The 24028-nt window shown below is 40.6% G+C and overlaps 1 protein-coding gene across 1 annotated transcript in view; it reads left to right on the forward strand.

Moving 5' to 3' along the window:
* LOC139763962 (EF-hand domain-containing protein 1-like) overlaps positions 1-22807 on the forward strand; it is a 121965-nt gene extending 99158 nt beyond the window's left edge. Inside the window, exons 5-6 of the mRNA XM_071690443.1 lie at positions 22030-22157; positions 22762-22807. Of these exons, the coding sequence (XP_071546544.1) occupies positions 22030-22157; positions 22762-22807 (174 nt within the window). The remainder of the gene's footprint in view (positions 1-22029; positions 22158-22761) is intronic.
* Positions 22808-24028: the final 1221 nt, after the last annotated feature.

The following is a 24028-nucleotide window of genomic DNA, read 5'->3' on the forward strand; positions in this document are numbered from 1 at the left end:
TTCCTCCACGTACACATACATTACACCTTTGATGATAACTTGTCAATGCCTCTAGCAGCTTATCCCCAACACCATATATTCTTAAGACCTTCCACAAAGCATCTCTATCAACCCTATCATATGCCATCTCCAGTTCCATAAATACCAGATACAAATTCATCTGTTTGTCTAAGTACCTCTCATACACATTCTTCAAAGCAATCGTATGATCCACATATCCTCTGTCACTTCTGAAACCACACTGCTCTTCCCCAATCTGATGCTCTATACATACCTTCACCTCCTCAATCAATACCCTTCCATACAGTTTTCCAGGTATTCTCAACAGACTTATGCTTCCCTAGTTTGAACACTTACCTTTGTATAAGAAAGGCTGTATACATTCATTTCTCCAATCCTCAGGCACTTCACCATGATACATACATACATACACTGAATATCCTTACCAACCAATCAGCAACAAAGTCACCCTCTTTCTTAATAAATTCAACTGCAGTACCACCACCTCCTGCGACCTTGCTGGATTTCGTCTTCCGCAGGGTTCGTCCATCTTCTTTTCACGAGACCACTCTCTCTGACTCTCTCACTTCGCATGCCACCCTGAAATTAACACCGTACATCTGCCACTCTATCATGAAACACATTTAGCGATCCTTCAAAATACTCACTCCATCTCCTCCACACTCCATCACTACTTATTGTCACTTCACCTTTTGTCCCCCCTCACCGATGTCCCCATTTGTCTCTTTGTTTTGGTGTGCGAAAAGAGAAGAGGTGGTGAAAGCCTTACGGAAGATAAAACCTGACAAGGTGGCGAGAGTGAATGGTACTGCAATTGAATTTATGAAGAGGGGGAAGACTGTTGTTGATTGGTTGGTTAGGATATTCATTGTATGTATGGCTCATGATGAAGTGCCTGAGAACTGGCAGAATGCATGTATAGTACCACTGTACAAAGGCATAGGAGATAAAGGTGAGTGTTTAAACTACAGAGGCATAAGTTTTTTGAGTATACCTAGAAATCTGCATGGGAGGGTGTTGGTGGAGAGGGTGAAGGCATGTAGAGAGCATCTGACTGAGGGGGAGCAGTGTGCTTTCAAAAGTGGTAGATGACTTTTTATGTAGCATTTATGGATCTGGAGAAGGCATATGATAGGGTTGATAGGGATGCTTTGTAGAAGGTCTTAAGAGTATATGGTGAGGGAGGTAAGTTGCTTGAAGTAGTGAAAAGTTTTCATCAATGGTGTAAAGCATGTGTACGAGCTGGAAGAGAGGAGAGTGATTGGTTCCCAGTGAAGGTCGGTCTACAGCAGGGGTGTGTGAGGCCACCATGGTTGTTTAATATGTTTATGGATAGGGTAGTGAGGGAGGTAAATGCTAGAGTTTTGGAGAGAGGGGTGAGTACACAGTCTGTTGGGAATGAGAGGGAAATGAGTCATTTGTTGTTGGCTGTTGATACAGCACTGGTAGCTGATATGAGTGAGCAACTGCAGAAGTTGGTGACTGAGTTTTGAAAATTGTGTGAAAGAATAAAGTTGAGAATAAATGTGAATAAGAGCAAGGTTATAGGTTCAGTAGGGTTAAGGGACAAGTTAGGTGGGAGGTTTGAATGGAGAAAAACTGGAGGACGTGAAGTATTTTCGATAGATGGGAGTGGACTTAGCAGCGAATGGAACCATGGAAGTGGAAGTGAGTCATAGGGTGGGGGAGGGGGCAAGGGTTCTGGAAGTAATGAAGAAAGTGTGAAAGGAGAGAATGTTGTCTTGGAGAGCAAAAATGGATATATTTGAAGGAATAGGAGTTCCAACAGTATTATATGATTGAGAGGTGTGAGGTATAGATAGGGTTGTACAGAAATGGTGGATATGCTGGAAATGAAATGTTTGAGGACAATATATGGTGTGAAGTGGTTTGATCGAGTAAGTAATGGAAGGGTAAAAGAGATGTATGGTAATATAGAGAGTATTTGAGAGAGCAAAAGAGAGTGTGTTGAAATGGTTAGGACATATGGATGATGTTTCTGAAGTGGAGGGAAGAAGTGGGAGACCAAACTGTAGGTAGAAAGATGGAATGAAAAAGATTTTGAGCAATCATGGCCTGAACATGTATGAGGGTGAAAAGTGTGTATGGAACAAAGGAAATTGAAACGTGGGGTCAAAATGTTGTCAATGGAATGAACCAGGGCATGTGAACCATCCATGATAAATTATGGAATGGTCTTTGGGGCCTGAATGTGGATAGGGAAAAGTGGTTTCGGTTACACATGATAGCTAGAGAATGTGTTTGAGTGGATGTGGCCTTTTTTCATGTTTCCTGGTGCTACCTCACTGATACGGGGGATGGCGGTGCTGTTTCCTCATGTAGGGGAGAAAGAATTGTATCCGTTTTCCCCTTGTGTTGTAGAGTGCGACTAATGGGGCTGGAGCACGGGGATGGAAATCCTCCCCTTCTTGTATGTCAGTTTCCCAAAGAAGAAACAGAAGAAGGAGCCAAACTGGGAGTGCTCATTCTCCTCGAAGGCTCAGATTGGGGTGTCTAAATGTGTGAGAATGTAACCAACATGAGAAGAGAGGAGAGATAGGTAATATGTTTGAGGAAAGAAACCTGGATGTTTTGGCTCTGAGTGAAAGCTCAAGGGTTAAGGGGAAGAATGCTTTGGAAACATCTCAGGAGTAAAGTCAGGTGTTGGAGAGAGTAGGAGCTAAGGAAAGAGTAGCACTACCCCTGAAGTGAGAGTTGTTGGAGTGTTTGATAGATTGTAAGGCAGTAAACTGTAGATTGAGTAGTAAAAGTGAAAGTGAATGGTGAGAGATGGATGATTATTTGTGCTTATGCACCTGGTCATGAGAAGAAAGATCATGAGGGGCAAGCGTTTTGGAATATCTGAGTGACCGTGTCAGCAGTTTTGGTGCACAAGACTGGGTATTAGTGATGGATGATTTAAATGCGAAGGTAAGCATGTAGCAGCTCAAGATATAATTGGTTTGCATGGGGTATTCAAAGTTATGAATGGAAATGGTGAAGAGCATGTGGAGTTGTGTTCTGAAAAAAATTGGTGATTGGAAATACCTAGTTTGAAAAGAGATATACAGAAGTATGTGAGTAGGTGAGATTGTCAAAGGACATTATTAGATTACATAATGATTGATAGATAGGTAAAAGAGAGACTTTTGGATGAAAATGTACTGAGAGGGGCAGCTGCTGGGATGTCTGATCACTATCTTATGGAGTCAGAGGTGAAGATTTGTCGAGATTTTGGAAAAAGAGGAGACAATGTCGGGTAGAAGAGAGTGGTGAAAGTAAGTGAACTTGAAAATAGACTTATGTAAAGAAATATTGGAAGAGATTGAGTACAGAATGGCAGAAGGTGAGAACAAATAGAGTGAGGGAAGTGGTTGAGGAATGGCAGATATTTAGGGAAACAGTGATGGCATGTGCAAGAGATGCATGTGGCATGTGAAAGGTGGGAGGTGGGCAGATTAGAGAGGGTAGTGAGTATTGGGACGAAGTAAATTTGTTAATGAAAAAGAATAGAGAGGCGTTTGGGCCGTCCTTACATGGAAGAAGAGCAAATGATAGGGAGATTTATAAGTAGAAATCGGCAGGAGGTCAAGAGGACGGTGCAGCGGTTAGAAAAGAGGGCAAATGAGAGTAGGCGTAAGAGAGTATCGTTACATTTTAGGGATGAAGAAAAGATGTTTTGTTAAGGAGGTAAATGATATGCAAAAGACAAGAGAGCAAATGGAAACATCAGTGAAGGGGACAAAATGGGTAGTAATAACAGGTAGTGATGGAGTGAGGAGGAGATGGAGTGAATATTTTGAAGAATTGTTAAATACGTTTGATGATAGAATGGCGTATGTAGGGTATTTAGGTTGAGGTGGCATGCGAAGTGAGAGAGTCATAGAGAGTAGCTTGGTGAAGAGAGAAGCCATGGGGAAGATGAAATACAGGAAGATAGCGGGAGTGGATGTTATTGCAGTTGAATTTATTAAGAAAGAGGGTGATTTCACCCTATGAAATTGATTGATTGGTAAGGATATTCATTGTATGGGTGGATCACAGTGAAGTGCCTGAGGATTGGCAGAATGCATGCATATTGCCGCTGTATAAAGACAAAGAAGATAAAGGTGTGTTCAAACTAGAGAGTCAAAAGTTTGTTGACTATACCTGATAAATTATATGGGAGGGATTGATTGAGAGGGTGAAGGCATGTACAGAGCATCAGATTGGGGAGGAGCAGTGTGGTTTCAGAAGTGATAGAGGATGTGTGGATCAGGTATTTGCTTTGAAGAATGTATGTGAGAAGTACTTAGAAAAACAGATGGATTTGTATGTAGCATTTATGGATTTGGAGAAGGCATATGATAGAGTTGATAGAGATGCTCTGTGGAAGGTATTAAGAATATATGGTGTGGTAGGTAAGTTGCTAGAAGCAGTGAGATTTTATCTAGGGTGTAAGGTTTGTGTAGGAGTAGGGTATTAGGAGAGTGAATGGTTTCCAATGAAGGTTGGTCGGCTGTAGGGTGTATGATGTCACCATGGTTGTTTAATTTGTTTATTTATGGGCTGGTGGGTAATTGCAGGAATCTTGAAGAGAGGGGTGAGAAGGCCTAGGAAGTGAAGCAGTTATATTCATCGATGGTACGGACTGGTGGCTGAATCGAGTGAGAAACTGCAGAAGTTGGTGACTGAGTTTGGAAGTATGTGAAAGGAGAAAGTTGGGAGTAAATGTGAATAGAAGCAAGGTTATTACGTTCAGTAAGGTTGAGGGACAAGTTAATTGGGAGGTAAGTTTGAAAGAAAAATTTGAGGAGGTGAAGTGTTTTAGATATCTGGGAGTGGACTTAGTTGCCAATGGAACCACGGAAGCGGAAGTGAATCATAGGGTTGGGGAGGAGGCAGAAGTTTTGGGAGTGATTAAGAATGTGTGAGAAGAGAGAATGTCATCTCGTAGAGCAAAAATAGGTATGTTTGAAGGAATAGTGGTTCCAACAATATTTTATGGTTGCGAGGCATGGGCTATAGATAAGGTTGTACAGAGGAGGGTGGATGTGTTAGAAATAAAATGTTTGAGGACACTATGTGGTTTGAGGTGGTTTGAGCGAGTAAGCAATGAAAGAGTAAGAGAGATGTGTGAAAATAAAGAGTGTGTTTGAGAGAGCAGAAGAGGGTGTTTTGAAATGGAATGGTTTGGACATCGGGAGAGAATGAGTGAGGCAAGGCTGACAAAGAGGATATATATGTGGGAAGTGGAGGAAACAAGGAGAAACAGGAAACCAGGTTGTATATGAAATGATGGAGTGAAAAGGATTTTAAGCGACTGGGACCGGACCATGCAGGAGGGTGAAAAGTGTGCAAGGAATAGAGTAAATTGAAACAATGTGGTCTACTGGGGTCAATGTGGTGTCAATGAACTGAACTATGGCATGTGAAATGTCTGGGGTAAACGATGGAAAGGTCTGTGGTGCCTGGATGTGGGTAGGAGCTGTGATTTTAGTGTATTACACATGATAGCTCATGTATGGATGTGGGTAGATGTGGCATTTCTTCGTCTGTTTTCTGGTGCTTCCTCACTGACATGTGTTGGTAAGACTGTTTCCTGTTGGGCAGGGTGGCACTGGAAATAGATCAAGGAGAGCAAGTATGAATATATATATATATATATATATATATATATATATATATATATATATATATATATATATATATATATATATATATATATATATATATATATATATCCATGGGGATGGGGGAGAAAGAATACTTCCCCACGTGTCGTAGAAGGCGACTAAAGGAGACGGGAGCGGGGGACTAGAAACCCTCCCCTCCTTGTATTCTAACTTTCTAAAAGGGGAAACAGAAGAAGGAGTCACGCGGGGAGTGCCCATCCTCCTCGAAGGCTCAGATTGGGGTGTATAAATGTGCGTGAATGTAACCAAGATGAGAGAAAAGGAGAGATAGGTAGTATGTTTGAGGAAAGGAACCTGGATGTTTTGGCTCTGAGTGAAACGAAGCTCAAGGGTAAAGGAGAAGAGTGGTTTGGAAATGTCTTGGTAGTAAAGTCAGGGGTTAGTGAGAGAACAAGAGAAAGGGGGAAAAATTTTAGCACTACTTCTAAAAACAGGAGGGGTTTGGGAGTTTTTGATAGGGGTTGGTAAAAAAAAGAAAAAACTCAAAGATTAAAAAGGGGGAAAAAACGAAAGGGTTTTGGGAGAAAAAAGGGGATAAAATTTATTGGGGGCAAAAACCCCACCGGGGAAAAATGAGAAAAAAAAGTTTAAAGGGAAAAAGGAAAAGGTTTTTTTGGGGAACAGCTGAAAAAAGTTTTTGGTTAAAAGGGGGGTTTTAAAATTGGAAAACGAAAAACCGGGGTTATTTGTGAATAGGAAATTTTTTGGAATGAAAAAGGGGGGAGAAATTGGGGGCCCATTTTTAAAAGGGAAAATTTTTTTGGTATGCTTTGGGTTTTTTTTAAATGTTTGAAAGGAAAAATGGGGGGAAGAATTTTGGAAAAGTTTTTTTCCGAAAAAAATTGGTAAATTGGGAAAAAAAAACCGGGTTTTTTAAAAAAAAAGAGATAAAAATTTAAAAATATACGTAGGGTAAGAAAAGGAGAGAGGGGGCCAGAAAAAGCTTTAAATTGGATTACGTTTTAAAAATTAAATTAAGGCCCCCCCCAAAAGAGAGCCCTTTTGGATTTTTAATGTCCCCCCGAAAAGGTGAAAAACGGGGGGAAAGCCCCTGATAAATTATTTTGGGTGGGGGGGAAAAGGTGAAAAAAATTTTGTAGGGGTTTTTTTCCAGAAAAAAAAAGGGAAGAAAATTTTTTGGGGGGGAAGAGAGGGGGTGGGGAAGAAAAATTTGGGGGGTTTGGGGGGAAAAGGGGAGCCCCCCTTTGTGGGGGGGAAAGAAAACCAAAGGAAAAAAACCCGGGGAAGTACAAAAAAATGGAAAGAGGTGGAAAAACAAAGGGGGGGTAAGGGGAGTGGGGGGGAAATTGGGAAATTTTTAATTTTAGGGGAAGAAAGTAAATTGGTTTGGGTTCCCCAAAAAAAATTCCCCTTGGGGGAAAAGGGAAAAAAGGCCGTTGGGAGGGGGGGTTTGAATTAAAAGGGGGTATTGAGGGGGGTGGGAGGGAAAAAAAAGAAAGATTTTTTAAAGGGGGAAAAAAGAAAGAAAGAACCCATTTGGACAAAAATTTTTACGGGGAAAAATTTAATTTGAAAAATGAACCTTGGGAAAAGAGGGGGTAAAAAAAAGAAAAGAGGCGGGAAAAGGTTTCCAAAGAAAAAAGGTTAAAAAGAGGTGAAAAAGAGGGAAAAAATTGAGATTTGGGGGTTTGAGAAAAGGTATCTTTAAAAATTTTAAAAAGGGGGGTTTTAAAAAAAAATTTTTTGGGGAAGGAGGTAAAATTAAAGTCCCGTAAAAAAAACAAAAGAACAAAGGGGAAAAACCCTTCGGGTAAAAGGGGGCCCCAAAATGGGGGGTAAAAATAACAAGTATTGGGGGGGGTGAGAAGGAAAATGGAGGGGAAAATTTTAAAAAGGTTTTTTTTAAAATTTGTGTTTGGGAAATAAATAGAGGGGGGCCAGTTTAAAAGGGGGGTTTTGTTAAAGGTGGTGGGGGCAAAGTGGGGGGGGTTAAAAGGGAGGATAAAATTTGGGTAAACAGAGAAAAAAGGGGGGGTTAAAAAGCTTTGCAGACAAATAAAAAAGGCCCGGGCAAGGCAGGGGGTTTTTGGAAATAAAAAATTTGCAGGGGAAAAATTTTTTTTTAAAAAAAAAGGGGGTTTTGACTGTATTTTTTTTAAAACCTGTTTGGGAAAAAGGTTTTTTTTAAATTTGGTATGAAAAATGATTTCCAATGGGGGGGGGGTGCCTGGGGTTTGGGGCGGGAAAGGGCCTTGGGCATAGGGCCATTTGAAAAAAGGGGAAAAAACCCGGCCCAAAAGGGAGTGCTCAAATTCCCAGAGGAAAAAGTTTGTTGAGAAAAATTTCCCGGAAAAAATTAAATATGGGGGGGGGTTTTGTTTCGAGGGGGGAAAAAAGGCGGGGGGGTACCCAGAAATAAAGTTTGGGGGAAAGGACCCAAGTGGGGGGTTTTCAAAAATTTTGGTGGGGGAAAATTTTTTGGGGGAAAACAGGTTTTTTCCCCCCTTTGAAAATGTAGGGTGAAAATTTACTTAGAAAAGAAAAATGGATGGTACTGCAATTGAATTATTAAGAGGGGAAGACTGTTGTTGATTGGTTGGTAAGGATATTCATTGTATGTATGGCTCATGATGAAGTGCCTGAGAACTGGCAGAATGCATGTATAGTACCATTGTACAAAGGCATAGGAGATAAAGGTGAGTGTTTAAACTACCGAGGCATAAGTTTTTTGAGTATACCTAGAAAACTCTATGGGAGGGTATTGATGGAGAGGGTGAAGGCATGTAGAAAACATCTGATTGAGGAGGAGCAGTGTGCTTTCAAAAGTGGTAGATGACTTTTTATGTAGCATTTATGGATCTGGAGAAGGCATATGATAGGGTTGATAGGGATGCTTTGTAGAAGGTCTTAAGAGTATATGGTGAGGGAGGTAAGTTGCTTGAAGTAGTAAAAAGTTTTTATCAATGGTGTAAAGCATGTGTACGAGCTGGAAGAGAGAGGAGAGTGATTGGTTCTCAGTGAAGGTCGGTCTACAGCAGGGGTGTGTGAGGCCACCATGGTTGTTTAATATGTTTATGGATAGGGTAGTGAGGGAGGTAAATGCAAGAGTTTTGGAGAGAGGGGTGAGTATACAATCTGTTGGGAATGAGAGGGAAATGAGTCAGTTGTTGTTGGCTGTTGATACAGCACTGGTGGCTGATATGAGTGAGCAACTGCAGAAGTTGGTGACTGAGTTTTGAAAATTGTGTGAAAGAATAAAGTTGAGAATAAATGTGAATAAGAGCAAGGTTATAGGTTCAGTAGGGTTGAGGGACAAGTTAGGTGGGAGGTAAGTTTGAATGGAGAAAAACTGGAGGAAGTGAAGTATTTTCGATGGATGGGAGTGGACTTAGCAGCGAATGGAACCATGGAAGTGGAAGTGAGTCATAGGGTGGGGGAGGGGGCAAGGGTTCTATAAGTGATCAAGAAAGTGTAAAAGGAGAGAATATTGTCTTGGACAGCAAAATTGGGTATGTTTGAAGGAATAGTAATTCCAACAGTATTATATGATTGAGAGGTGTGAGGTATAGATAGGGTTGTGCAGAAATGGTGGATGTGCTGGAAATGAAATGTTTGAGGACAATATATGGTGTGAAGTGATTTGATCGAGTAAGTAATGAAAGGGTAAAACAGATGTGTGGTAATATGGAGAGTATTTGAGAGAGCAAAAGAGGGTGTGTTGAAATAGTTAGGACATATGGATGATGTTTCTGAAGTGGAGGGAAGAAGTGGGAGACCAAACTGTAGGTAGAAAGATGGAATGAAAAAGATTTTGAGCAATCATGGCCTGAACATGTATGAGGGTGAAAAGTGTGTATGGAACAAAGGAAATTGGAATGTGGGATCAACGTGTTGTCAATGGAATGAACCAGGGCATGTGAACCATCCATGATAAGTTATGGAATGGTCTTCGGGGCCTGAATGTGGATAGGGAAAAGTGGTTTCGGTTACACATGATAGCTAGAGAATGTGTGTGAGTGGATGTGGCCTTTTTTCATCTGTTTCCTAATGCTACTTCACTGATACGGGGGATGGCGGTGCTGTTTCCTCAGGTAGGGGAGAAAGAATTGTATCCGTATTCCCCTTGTGTTGTAGAATGCGACTAATGGGGCTGGAGCACGGGGATGGAAATCCTCCCCTTCATGTATGTCAGTTTCCCAAAGAAGAAACAGAAGAAGGAGCCAAACTGGGAGTGCTCATTCTCCTCGAAGGCTCAGATTGGGGTGTCTAAATGTGTGAGAATGTAACCAACATGAGAAGAGAGGAGAGATAGGTAATATGTTTGAGGAAAGAAACCTGGATGTTTTGGCTCTGAGTGAAAGCTCAAGGGTTAAGGGGAAGAATGCTTTGGAAACATCTCAGGAGTAAAGTCAGGTGTTGGAGAGAGTAGGAGCTAAGGAAAGAGTAGCACTACCCCTGAAGTAAGAGTTGTTGGAGTGTTTGATAGAATGTAAGGCAGTAAACTGTAGATTGAGTGGTAAAAGTGAAAGTGAATGGTGAGAGATGGATGATTATTTGTGCTTATGCACCTGGTCATGAGAAGAAAGATCATGAGGGGCAAGCGTTTTGAAATATCTGAGTGACCGTGTCAGCAGTTTTGGTGCACAAGACTGGGTATTAGTGATGGATGATTTAAATGCGAAGGTAAGCATGTAGCAGCTCAAGATATAATTGGTTTGCATGGGGTATTCAAGGTTATGAATGGAAATGGTGAAGAGCATGTGGAGTTGTGTTCTGAAAAAAATTGGTGATTGGAAATACCTGGTTTGAAAAGAGATATACAGAAGTATGTGAGTAGGTGAGATCGTCAAAGGACATTATTAGATTACATAATGATTGATAGATGGGTAAAAGAGAGACTTTTGGATGAAAATGTACTGAGAGGGGCAGCTGCTGGGATGTCTGATCACTATCTTATGGAGTCAAAGGTGAAGATTTGTAGAGATTTTTGAAAAAGAGGAGACAATGTCGGGTAGAAGAGAGTGGTGAAAGTAAGTGAACTTGGAAATAGACTTGTGTAAAGAAATATTGGAAGAGATTGAGTACAGAATGGCAGAAGGTGAGAACAAATAGAGTGAGGGAAGTGGTTGAGGAATGGTAGATATTTAGGGAAACAGTGATGGCATGTGCAAGAGATGCATGTGGCATGTGAAAGGTGGGAGGTGGGCAGATTAGAGAGGGTAGTGAGTATTGGGACGAAGTAAATTTGTTAATGAAAAAGAATAGAGAGGCGTTTGGGCCGTCCTTACATGGAAGAAGAGCAAATGATAGGGAGATTTATAAGTAGAAATCGGCAGGAGGTCAAGAGGACGGTGCAGCGGTTAAAAAAAGAGGGCAAATGAGAGTAGGCGTAAGAGAGTATCGTTACATTTTAGGGATGAAGAAAAGATGTTTTGTTAAGGAGGTAAATGATATGCAAAAGACAAGAGAGCAAATGGAAACATCAGTGAAGGGGACAAAATGGGTAGTAATAACAGGTAGTGATGGAGTGAGGAGGAGATGGAGTGAATATTTTGAAGAATTGTTAAATACGTTTGATGATAGAATGGCGGATATAGGGCATTTAGGTTGAGGTGGCATGCGAAGTGAGAGAGTCATAGAGAGTAGCTTGGTGAAGAGAGAAGCCATGGGGAAGATGAAATACAGGAAGATAGCGGGAGTGGATGTTATTGCAGTTGAATTTATTAAGAAAGAGGGTGATATCACCCTATGTTATTGATTGATTGGTAAGGATATTCATTGTATGGGTAGATCACACTGAAATGCCTGAGGATTGGCAGAATGCATGTATATTGCCACTGTATAAAGACAAAGGGGATAAAGGTGTATTCAAACTAGGGAGTCAAAAGTTTGTTGACTATACCTGATAAATTATATGGGAGGGATTGAGTGAGAGGGTGAAGGCATGTACAGAGCATCAGATGGGGGAGGAGCAGTGTGGTTTCAGAAGTGGTAGAGGATGTGTGGATCAGGTATTTGCTTTGAAGAATGTATGTGAGAAGTACTTAGAAAAACAGATGGATTTGTATGTAGCATTTATGGATTTGGAGAAGGCATATGATAGAGTTGATAGAGATGCTCTGTGGAAGGTATTAAGAATATATGGTGTGGTAGGTAAGTTGCTAGAAGCAGTGAGATTTTATCTAGGGTGTAAGGTTTGTGTAGGAGTAGGGTATTAGGAGAGTGAATGGTTTCCAATGAAGGTTGGTCGGCTGCAGGGTGTATGATGTCACCATGGTTGTTTAATTTGTTTATTTATGGGCTGGTGGGTAATTGCAGGAATCTTGAAGAGAGGGGTGAGAAGGCCTAGGAAGTGAAGCAGTTATATTCATCGATGGTACGGACTGGTGGCTGAATCGAGTGAGAAACTGCAGAAGTTGGTGACTGAGTTTGGAAGTATGTGAAAGGAGAAAGTTGGGAGTAAATGTGAATAGAAGCAAGGTTATTACGTTCAGTAAGGTTGAGGGACAAGTTAATTGGGAGGTAAGTTTGAAAGAAAAATTTGAGGAGGTGAAGTGTTTTAGATATCTGGGAGTGGACTTAGTTGCCAATGGAACCACGGAAGCGGAAGTGAATCATAGGGTTGGGGAGGAGGCAGAAGTTTTGGGAGTGATTAAGAATGTGTGAGAAGAGAGAATGTCATCTCGTAGAGCAAAAATAGGTATGTTTGAAGGAATAGTGGTTCCAACAATATTTTATGGTTGCGAGGCATGGGCTATAGATAAGGTTGTACAGAGGAGGGTGGATGTGTTAGAAATAAAATGTTTGAGGACACTATGTGGTTTGAGGTGGTTTGAGCGAGTAAGCAATGAAAGAGTAAGAGAGATGTGTGAAAATAAAGAGTGTGTTTGAGAGAGCAGAAGAGGGTGTTTTGAAATGGAATGGTTTGGACATCGGGAGAGAATGAGTGAGGCAAGGCTGACAAAGAGGATATATATGTGGGAAGTGGAGGAAACAAGGAGAACCAGGAAACCAGGTTGTATATGAAATGATGGAGTGAAAAGGATTTTAAGCGATTGGGACCGGACCATGCAGGAGGGTGAAAAGTGTGCAAGGAATAGAGTAAATTGAAACAATGTGGTCTACTGGGGTCAATGTGCTGTCAATGAACTGAACTATGGCATGTGAAATGTCTGGGGTAAACGATGGAAAGGTCTGTGGTGCCTGGATGTGGGTAGGAGCTGTGATTTTAGTGTATTACACATGATAGCTCATGTATGGATGTGGGTAGATGTGGCATTTCTTCGTCTGTTTTCTGGTGCTTCCTCACTGACATGTGTTGGTAAGACTGTTTCCTGTTGGGCAGGGTGGCACTGGAAATAGATCAAGGAGAGCAAGTATGAATATATATATATATATATATATATATATATATATATATATATATATATATATATATATATATATATATATATATATATATATATATATATATATATCCATGGGGATGGGGGAGAAAGAATACTTCCCACGTGTCGTAGAAGGCGACTAAAGGAGACGGGAGCGGGGGACTAGAAACCCTCCCCTCCTTGTATTCTAACTTTCTAAAAGGGGAAACAGAAGAAGGAGTCACGCGGGGAGTGCCCATCCTCCTCGAAGGCTCAGATTGGGGTGTATAAATGTGCGTGAATGTAACCAAGATGAGAGAAAAGGAGAGATAGGTAGTATGTTTGAGGAAAGGAACCTGGATGTTTTGGCTCTGAGTGAAACGAAGCTCAAGGGTAAAGGAGAAGAGTGGTTTGGAAATGTCTTGGTAGTAAAGTCAGGGGTTAGTGAGAGAACAAGAGCAAGGGAAGAAGTAGCACTACTTCTGAAACAGGAGTGGTGGGAGTATGTGATAGAGTGTAAGAAAGTAAACTCTAGATTGATATGGGTAAAACTGAAAGTGGATGGAGAGAGATGGGTGATTATTGGTGCATATGCACCTGGGCATGAGAAGAAAGATCAGGAGAGGCAAGTGTTTTGGGAACAGCTGAATGAGTGTGTTAGTGGTTTTGATGCACGAGACCGGGTTATTGTGATAGGTGATTTGAATGCAAAGGTGAGTAATGTGGCAGTTGAGGGAATAATTGGTATGCATGGGGTGTTCAGTGTTGTGAATGGAAATGGTGAAGAGCTTGTAGATTTATGTGCTGAAAAAGGACTGGTGATTGGAAATACCTGGTTTAAAAAGAGAGATATACTTAAGTATACGTATGTAAGTAGGAGAGATGGCCAGAGAGCGTCATTGGATTACGTTTTAATTGATAGGCGCGCAAAAGAGAGACTTTTGGATGTTAATGTGCCGAGAGGTGCAACTGGGGGGATGTCTGATCATTATCTTGTGGAGGGGAAGGTGAAGATTTGTAGAGGTTTTCAGAAAAGAAGAGAGAATGTTGGGGTGAAGAGAGTGGTGAGAGTAAGTGAGCTTGGGAAGGAGACTTGTGTGAGGAAGTACCAGGAGAGACTGAGTACAGAATGGAAAGAGGTGAGAACAAAGGAGGTAAGGGGAGTGGAGGAGGAATGGGATGTATTTAGGGAAGCAGTGATGGCTTGTGCAAAAGATGCTTGTGGCATGAGAAGCGTGGGAGGTGGGTTGATTAGAAAGGGTAGTGAGTGGTGGGATGAAGAAGTAAGATTATTAGTGAAAGAGAAGAAAGAAGCATTTGGACGATTTTTACAGGGAAATAATGCAAATGACTGGGAGATGTATAAAAGTAAGAGGCAGGAGGTCAAGAGAAAGGTTCAAGAGGTGGCAAAGAGGGCAAATGAGAGTTGGGGTGAGAGAGTATCATTAAATTTTAGGGTGATAAAAAGATGTTTCGGAAGGAGGTAAATAAAGTGCGTAAGACAAAAGAACAAATGGGAACTTCAGTGAAGGGGGCTAATGGGGAGGTGATAACAAGTAGTGGTGATGTGAGAAGGAGATGGAGTGAGTATTTTGAAGGTTTATTGAATGTGTTTGATGATAGAGTGGCAGATATAGGGTGTTTTGGTCGAGGTGGTGTGCAAAGTGAGGGGGTTAGGGAGGATGATTTGGTAAACAGAGAAGAGGTGGTAAAAGCTTTGCAGACGATGAAAGCCGGCAAGGCAGTGGGTTTGGATGGTATTGCAGTGGAATTTATTAAAAGAGGGGGTGACTGTATTGTTGACTGATTGGTAAGGTTATTTAATGTATGTATGATTCATGGTGAGGTGACTGAGGATTGGCGGAATGCTTGCATAGTGCCATTGTACAAAGGTAAAGCGGACAAAGGTGAGTGCTCAAATTACAGAGGTATAAGTTTGTTGAGTATTCCTGGTAAATTATATGGGAGGGTATTGATCGAGAGGGTGAAGGCGTGTACACAGCATCAGATTGGGGAAGAGCAGTGTGGTTTCAGAAGTGGTAGGGGATGTGTGGATCAGGTGTTTGCTTTGAAGAATGTATGTGAGAAATACTTAGAAAAGTAAATGGATTTGTAATTAGCATTTATGGATCTGGAGAAAGCATATGATAGAGTTGACAGAGATGCTCTGTGGAAGGTATTAAGAACATATGGTGTGGGAGGCAAGTTGTTAGAAGCAGTGAAAAGTTTTTATCGAGGATGTAAGGCATGTGTACGTGTAGGAAGAGAGGAAAGTGATTGGTTGTCAGTGAATGTAGGTTTGCGGCAGGGGTGTGTGAAGCTGGTGACTGAGTTTGGTAAAGTGTGCGAAAGAAGAAAGTTGAGAGTAAATGTGAATAAGAGCAAGGTTATTAGGTACAGTAGGGTTGAGGGTCAAGTCAATTGGGAGGTAAGTTTGAATGGAGAAAAACTGGAGGAAGTGAAGTGTTTTAGATATCTGGGAGTGGATCTGGCAGCGGATGGAACCATGGAAGCGGAAGTGGATCATAGGGTGGGGGAGGGGGCGAAAGTTCTGGGAACCTTGAAGAATGTGTGGAGGTCGAGAACATTATCTCGGAAAGCAAAAATGGGTATGTTTGAAGGAATAGTGGTTTCAACAATGTTGTATGGTTACGAGGCGTGGGCTATGGGTAGAGTTGTGCGCAGGAGGATGGATGTGCTGGAAATGAGATGTTTGAGGACAATATGTGGTGTGAGGTGGTTTGATCGAGTAAGTAATGTAAGGGTAAGAGAGATGTGTGGTAATAAACAGAGTGACACTGCCAATAGCACCATCATTCAATATGCAGGGATGACCACAAAAATGTGATTCCTAAACACTGTCATGAAAACGATCACCCTGTAGACCTTAACAAGTCAGTTACAGTGTACTCCTCTCCTGATTATGTTACCCGTAACATCATTAAATCTGTCTTGGTTGGTAATACCAAGAATTTTCAATTGTCCCCTTCGTCTACAAAGCACATCCTACTATCAGCCAAATTATTATAAAAAAAATAACAAAAAACGATAACAAGAAAAATAGTCGAACACAAATCTTGTTACCCCCCCCCCCCCCCACACACACACACACACACACACACACACACACACACACACACAACCACAAGGCTCCCCCTACTTTCCCTGTAACGGTCAGGCCAGTGTGTAGTCGAGAATGACATTGGAGAGACAAAAATTTTTTTTATGGTATTGGGATTCATAACACTTTTTGAATAGTTTGTTCTTCATGAAGCACATACAGGGCCAGATTTAGACCATAAGGGGCCCGGGGCACTTCTGATTTGATGGGCCTCTTATACACAGAACTTGAAATACATTGTAAATCACCACATTTACCCATCAGTCAGTTTATTGCATATAATTAGAACTGACAAGTTATCCATATATAGAAACAATGCATTAGCTACAAATTGTCTTTCTTTCTACAATTGGTATCAGAAACATCTTTAATGAACTTCTCAAACGGTGTCATCTTTAGAACACTGATCTCTACATGTAAGAGGCACAGAGCACTTGGTCTTTCATGAGTCATCGTGGTTCTCAGATAATTCTTTATCAATGCCAGTTTGCTGAATGATCTCTCTCGTGAACAGCTAGTGACCATCATGCTCAAATATATTCTACGAGCTACAATAACACTTGGAAAGGTATAGCAGAAAGGTATAAGCAAGCAGTTGTTACATACATCTTAAGAACCTTTTCCTTTGAATAATGGAACAATAATAGCTTCGACAAAATCTCAGGCACAACTTTCTGTTTCCAAGGAAAATCACATAGCAAATGCATCCATTTTGTCACATTTTCTCCACCACACTGCATAGTTCAGCCATTATCCCATACACTCCAGATGCCTTTCCTACCTTGAGCCTCAGTATCACCCTTTTTACCCGCTATAGGCCCCTGCACTTGTATCCTCTTCCTTCCATCCTCCATACCAGTGCATGTAACAACTGCTGCCTCGCCTTCTCCCACATTCATCAGTTCTTCAAAGTTCACTTACCATCTTCCTTTCACTCCCCACTTTTGATTCAACAATTCCCCTACCCTACTTCTCACATTAACATTTCCACTCTTACATCCACCTCTTTCTTTTTTCACTTCTTTTCGGTACAATTTCTTATTTTTCCTAAATTTTCCGCTTCATGCAACCATCTTCCAAAATCTTCATTTACGCTTCCTTTGCTCTCCATTCTCAACTTCTTAACATTCTATTACACATCTTATATTCTTCTCTCCTTTGCCTAACTTCCTCTGGTACATTCCTTTGGAGCAATCTACCATATAACTTTTTCCTGTCTTCCACAGCATTTCTAATCTTATCTGTCCACCATGCATTTCTCTTTTTATTCCTCTATCTATTGACCTTAAATCCATCCACTATTTTTGCAACCTTTAACAGCCTTTCTTTAAACATTTTAAACACCTCCTTCACGCATGACTGCATCCCTACATTTACTGCACTTCCATCTAAACTTTTGGCCACCATCCTTACATACTTCTAGCATTCTTTCTGATTCATCTTCTTGCTTGCCAACAATTCTATCTTTCCATTCTTCCTTCCTTCATACCTCCACTTCTCCCTAATTGTTCACCTCCCACAAGAACTGCAGAAAGATTAGAGTCTCTAAAGAATCCTCTCACAACTAGCATCTAGCACAGCCTATCTCAACCTTTCATCCACTGCCACATAGTCATTGAAATCCTTTTGCTCTTCTGGTCCATTGCTTCTCAACCATGTATACCTGTGGATCTTGTGCTGAAAAAAGGTTTTTGTAAGAAATGAATCCCTCTTAGCACAGACATTCACCCAATAACTTCCATTCTCATTTACTCCAGGTACTCCCCATTTACCAACTATCTTGCCACTTTCATCTTATCCCACCTTTGCGTTCATATCACCCAGTACAACTACCTTTCTCTCTTCCTCAAAACCATTTATAAAGTTATTCAAATTTCTCCTGAAACATTTCATTTCATCCTTAACTTGCACAGTCCTCATATTTGCTGGTGCATATGCACATGCCCATGCATACTTCAAATTTGTAATCTTTCCTCTCACCCAAACTTTTCTTGATCCAGTCCATCCATGTTATGTGACACCCTCCTGTACTCTTGGTAAGAACCCAAATGCTCCTCCTTTCCCATCTTCCCTGATAATTTTCATTAATTTCCATCCATACCACTCCTCCCTCATGCCATCCCATAACTTGCATTCATCATTCCATTTTCAGTGCCCAAGGATATGGGTTTCCTCAATTCCTTGCGCATCTGAACCATAACTTTTAAATTTCTCCACAAGCTCCCTCCATTTACTCTCACCAGTCATCCCATTTACCTTCAGTGCCATCACCCTGAATTGCTCATTCCCTTTCCTCTCCAACATAACTCGTAGACCTGGTGCTGCATCTTACCCCATTTATCATTTCTTCTATTCTGAAAACCTTTCCAACCCTTCACCTTTGCCTCCATCACATTCACATCTAAGAGTCTTGCCTCTGAATGCTTATCATTTAGTATGTAATCAAGTAATGCCCACGAACCTAGTCACCCATGTATACCTATGTATGTCTCTTTTTATACTATGCATTTCCAGTCACCAGTCTTTAATTAGCTTACAGCTCCACAAGCTGTTCACCATTTCTGTTCACCTCACTGAATACTCCATGCCTCCTTTTATACCCTCAGTTGTCACCTTACTCACTCTCACAATTAAATCACCCTTCATCAATACCCAGCTCTTGCAACAAAACTGCTGACACAGTCATTCATCTGCTTCCAAAACATTTGGCTCTTCATCTTTCTTCTCATGGCTAGGTACATAAGCAATACTAATCACCCACATCTTGTAATCCATTTTCATCTTTACCCTCATCAGTATGAATCTCACCTCCCTAACTCCCTCACACATGTAATCCACTTTCATCTTTACCCTCATCAATATGAATCTCACTTCCCTAACTCCCTCACACATTTCCATTACTCCTGCTCTAGCAGTAGAGCCACCCTTTCCCTAGCTCTTGTCCTCAGACCAACCCCTGTATTTACCTGTGGGACATTCCCAAACTATTCTTCCCCCATGCCCTTGAGCTCCGTAATTTTCAGTTAGATCATCCAGGTTCCTCTTGTCACACATGCTATGGACCTATCTCTCTTTTCTTCTCATATTGGTTACATATACACATCTTAGTGTAAGTAAATTAATCGATATTTACATGTGCAGTAGCAGGGCCTTAACACTTAGGTCTTACTCCTGTGTTATTTAGGTGTGTTGCACTGAAACATCTACAAAACTTCAACACATTATCAGAGTGAAAGTAGTCGACAGAATATACTTCTGAAGTTTTTTTTCAGTTCTATGAATATCTCTGAAATTGTAATGTTAGATACATTCTGTAAACAACTTGAAAAACCAAGATTTTCAAGGTTTCAGAGGAAACACGAGTTATATTTGGAAAATGATATCATTCTTATTTAGAGAATGTTATCATCTCAGCCTGAGATATATGGGAATTAAGATATGTTTGCTACATATGAAGAGCATATTTAATTTACAATATCATACTTCAAGCTTTTAAAAGATGTAGTGCTTGACTCTTATAATATGTAAAATTCTGTGATTACTTACAAGGCATCATTTTGCAAAGTTGCTTAGGCACATAGTAATCTCTTCTATATGGAAAACAAATTATGAAATATTTTGATTTAAATTTCATGCATCATTTCTTTTCAGCTATGATATCCATAGAAAAATATTGTTAAAAGCTTGCTGTAGCATAAGTTTAATCGATATTGAATGAATGGATGACAAGTAATCAATTCTTGGGAAATTTCTCTATGAGCTTAAGGGTAGCTTATTTTGTATCTTATATTATTTTTCTTTTTATTATACTTTTTCGCTGTCTCCTGCGTTAACGAGGTAGCGCAAGAAAACAGACGAAAGAATGGCCCAACCCACCCACATGCACATGTATATACATACACGTCCACACACGCACATATACATACTTATACATCTCAACGTATACATATATATACACACAGACATATACATATATACATATGTACATAATTCATACTGTCTGCCCTTATTCGTTCCCGTCGCCACCCTGCCACAGAAGAAATGACTACCCCATCCCCCCGCATGTGCGCGAGGTAGCGATAGGAAAAGACAACAAGGGCCACATTCGTTCACACTCAGTCTCTAGCTGTCATGTATAATGCACCGAAACCTCAGCTCCCTTTCCACATCCAGGCCCCACAGAACTTTCCATGGTTTACCCCAGACGCTTCACATGCCCTGGTTCAATCCATTGACAGCACGTCGACCCCGGTATACCACATCGTTCCAATTCACTTAGTTCCTTGCATGCCTTTCACCCTCCTGCGTGTTCAGGCCCCGATCAATCAGAGTCTTTTTCACTCCATTTTTCCACCTCCAATTTGGTCTCCCACTTCTCCTCGTTCCCTCCACCTCTGACACACATATCCTCTTTGTCAATCTTTCCTCACTCATTCTCTCCATATGACCAAACCATTTCAAAACACCCTCTTCTGCTCTCTCAACCACACTCTTTTTACTCCCGCACATCTCTTTTCCCCTTTCATTACTTATTCGATCAAACCACCTCACACCACATATTGTCCTTAAACATCTCATTTCTAGCACGTCCACCCTCCTCCGCACAACTCTATCTATAGCCCACGCCTCACAACCATATAACATTATTGGAACCACTATTCCTTCAAACATACCCTTTTTTGCTTTCCAAGATAACGTTCTCGACTTCCACACATTTTTCACTTCCGCTTCCATGAGAACCAATCACTTTCCTCTCTTCCTACTCGACCACATGCCTTACATCCTCGATAAAAACTTCACTGCTTCTAACAACTTGCTTCCAACACCATATATTCTTAATACCTTCCACAGAGCATCTCTATTAACTCTATCATATGCCTTCTCCAGATCCATAAATGCTACATACAAATCCATTTGCTTTTCTAAGTATTTCTCACATACATTCTTTAAAGCAAACACCTGATCCGCACATCCTCTACCACTTCTGAAACCACACTGCTCTTCCCCAATCTGATGCTCTGTACATGCTTTCAGCCTCTCAATCAATACCCTCCTATATAGTTTCCCTGGAATATTCAACAAACTTATACCTCTGTAATTTGAGCACTCACTCTTATCCCCTTTGTCTTTGTACAATGGCACTATGCAAGCATTCCGTCAATCCTCAGGCACCTCACCATGAGTCATACATACACTGAATAACCTTACCAACCATTCAACAATACAGTCACCCCTTTTTTTTCATAAATTCCACTGCAGTACCATCCAAACCCGCTGCCTTGCGACTTTCATCTTCCGCAAAGCTTTTACTACCTCTTCTCTGTTTACCAAATCATTCTCCCTAACCCTCTTACTTTGTACACCACCTCGACCAAAACACCCTATATCTGCCACTCTATGATGAAACATTCAAAAACCTTCAAAATACTCACCCCATCTCCTTCTAACATCACCACTACTTGTCTATCACCTCTCCATTAGCCCCCTTCACTGAAGTTCCCATTTGTTCCTTTGTCTTACGCGCTTTATTTGCGTCCTTCCAAAACATCTTTTTTATTCTCCCTGAAATTTAATGATACTCTCTCACCCCAACTCTCATTTGCCCTCTTTTTCACCTCTTGCACCTTTCTCTTGACCTCCTGCCTCTTTCTTTTATACATTTCCCTCTCATTTGCATTATTTCCTTGCAAAAATCGTCCAAATGCCTCTCTCTTCTCTTTCCTGGGGATAAGGGTGAAAGAATACTTCCCACGCATTCCTCACGTGTCGTAGAAGGGGACTAAAGGGGACGGGGGCGGGGGGCTAGAAACCCTCCCCTCCTTGTATTTTAAGTTTCTGAATGGGGAAAACAGATTTTGTATCTACTGCAGTCTATTTTTATTAGGTTCTGAGATTCAAAGGATACTTTACCGAATGTGTGGCAAGTGGTGCACAAGTTTACCGGGTACGTCCTGTATTGATCTACTACTACCTGGTTGATGATGCCATTGCTGTCACTGAACCCAGACAGTGGTAAGTGTCCCTGGCTAGTTTCTTCATATTGTAATATTTTAGGAAATATCATTGTAGTCCTTCTCTAGTGGTATCTCTGACCTCTCTGATACTTAGCCTCAGTGATGTCCACAAGGTATTTTGCTGCATTTCATGCTAATGTTGATTTTTTATGAGGACAAAAGAAATGTATATCATGAATGGTCTCTTTTTTTCCTTTGAACTTAATCATTTTCACAGGAGTATTTGTACTGCAATCCTGCTTAATTGTGTAATGTCTTTCCTCTGAATGAACATCATGTTACAGTATGTCACAATCATCCATGTTTTTATATTCATCTTTTTTCTCCATATTCCCTACTTACTCTTGATTTTAGGTTACATTTACTGAGCTCCTCATTTCTTTTACAAGGTTGATCCTATTGCGTACTCTCTATTTTACCCCCTTGGGTTATTAGTCCTGTTTACTCACTGCTTCTACCTACGAGGTTTAGTCTCTGTATTTACTGTCACCTGTACAAAGTTAGCTCTCCTCTTCTCCCAGGGCACCTTCATTTGCTTAATAACCTCATTTTATATATTTGATTTAGCCAGTAACAGTTTCTCTAGTGTAATTATCAAATAGGTGCATTTTGGTAAGAAATGCAGCCTCTGTCAGGCAGACCCTCTAAGTGCCCTTCAAGATAGGTCTCAGTCTCATCTAGATCTATCTTATGTTAATGATTAAGTATACATATTAAGTGTCAAGAGTTAGAGGTAACAATGTTAGATGGAAATTATGATATGATTGCCATTTCCAAATCATGATTAGGATTCAACAATAGAGATTTCCTGACCAAATATGCAATTCTAGGGTATGCTGTTTCATAGAGACAGGAGGAAAAAATAGGTGGCTGTGTTTTGCTCTTTGTTAAAGCTCATTTGAATCCTATACTAAAGAAGTTATAGCTGTGGATAATGTCAACTACAGTTTTTTAGAAATTAAAGATAAATAACAACAAAATTTGTTTATAGGTTGAGGTAGAAGTTAGATTTCATGATCACTTGGCAGAAATTTGTGAAGAACAAGATTCTATCGTTGTGGGAGACTTTGACATATCTCTGTCTAAATGGGGAGAATCGTTTCTAGTAGCTGTGCCTGAATTTGCTTGCTAGTGCCCTGATCCAATTAGTTGAGAAAACTTTTCATTACAAGTATCTATTAGATTTAGTTCTTTGACCAAATGAGGATCTCATTAATATTGTTGTAGTTGGAGAAAAGTTTGGTACAAATAATGACTGACAATTACTTTTGAGTTCACTTTCAACGCTGCATGTAATGTTGGTCATTGTGAGTCACCAAAAAATACCCAATCTTAAATTTGCCAAGTTTAATGATCTTCACGTTAGTCTTGACAGGCAAACCTGGGATGATTCGATCAAAGAAAGCAACATGAACATATCTTAGAAAAGCTTCAGTAAAACCTTCAAAGCAGTAGAGGGAACGTATGTGCCAGTTTGTAATAAATGGTCTGCTTCTGAAATTAAGAAAAGGCAGTGGAATGATAAAATAAAAATGTGTCTGTTGTCTCAGAAAGTAGCTGAAAAGAAACTCACAGATACCAATAGACTAATAACCATCATGATTAAGTTATGAAAATTCACATAGAGAAAGAAATGGATTATACATGCATTCTGCCAACCCTCAGACGCTTCACCATGAACCATACATACACTGAAAATCCTCAACAACAAGTCAACAACACAGTCACCCTCTTTTTTAATAAATTCCACCAAATCATTCTCCTGACCCTCTCACTTTGCACACCACCCCGACCAAAACACCCTATATCTGCCACTCAATCATCAAACACATTCAACAAACCTTCAAAATACTCACTCCATCTCCCTTT

The sequence above is a fragment of the Panulirus ornatus genome, chromosome 48 (genome assembly GCF_036320965.1).
Source record: "Panulirus ornatus isolate Po-2019 chromosome 48, ASM3632096v1, whole genome shotgun sequence".
In the NCBI taxonomy this organism is placed as follows: domain Eukaryota; kingdom Metazoa; phylum Arthropoda; class Malacostraca; order Decapoda; family Palinuridae; genus Panulirus; species Panulirus ornatus.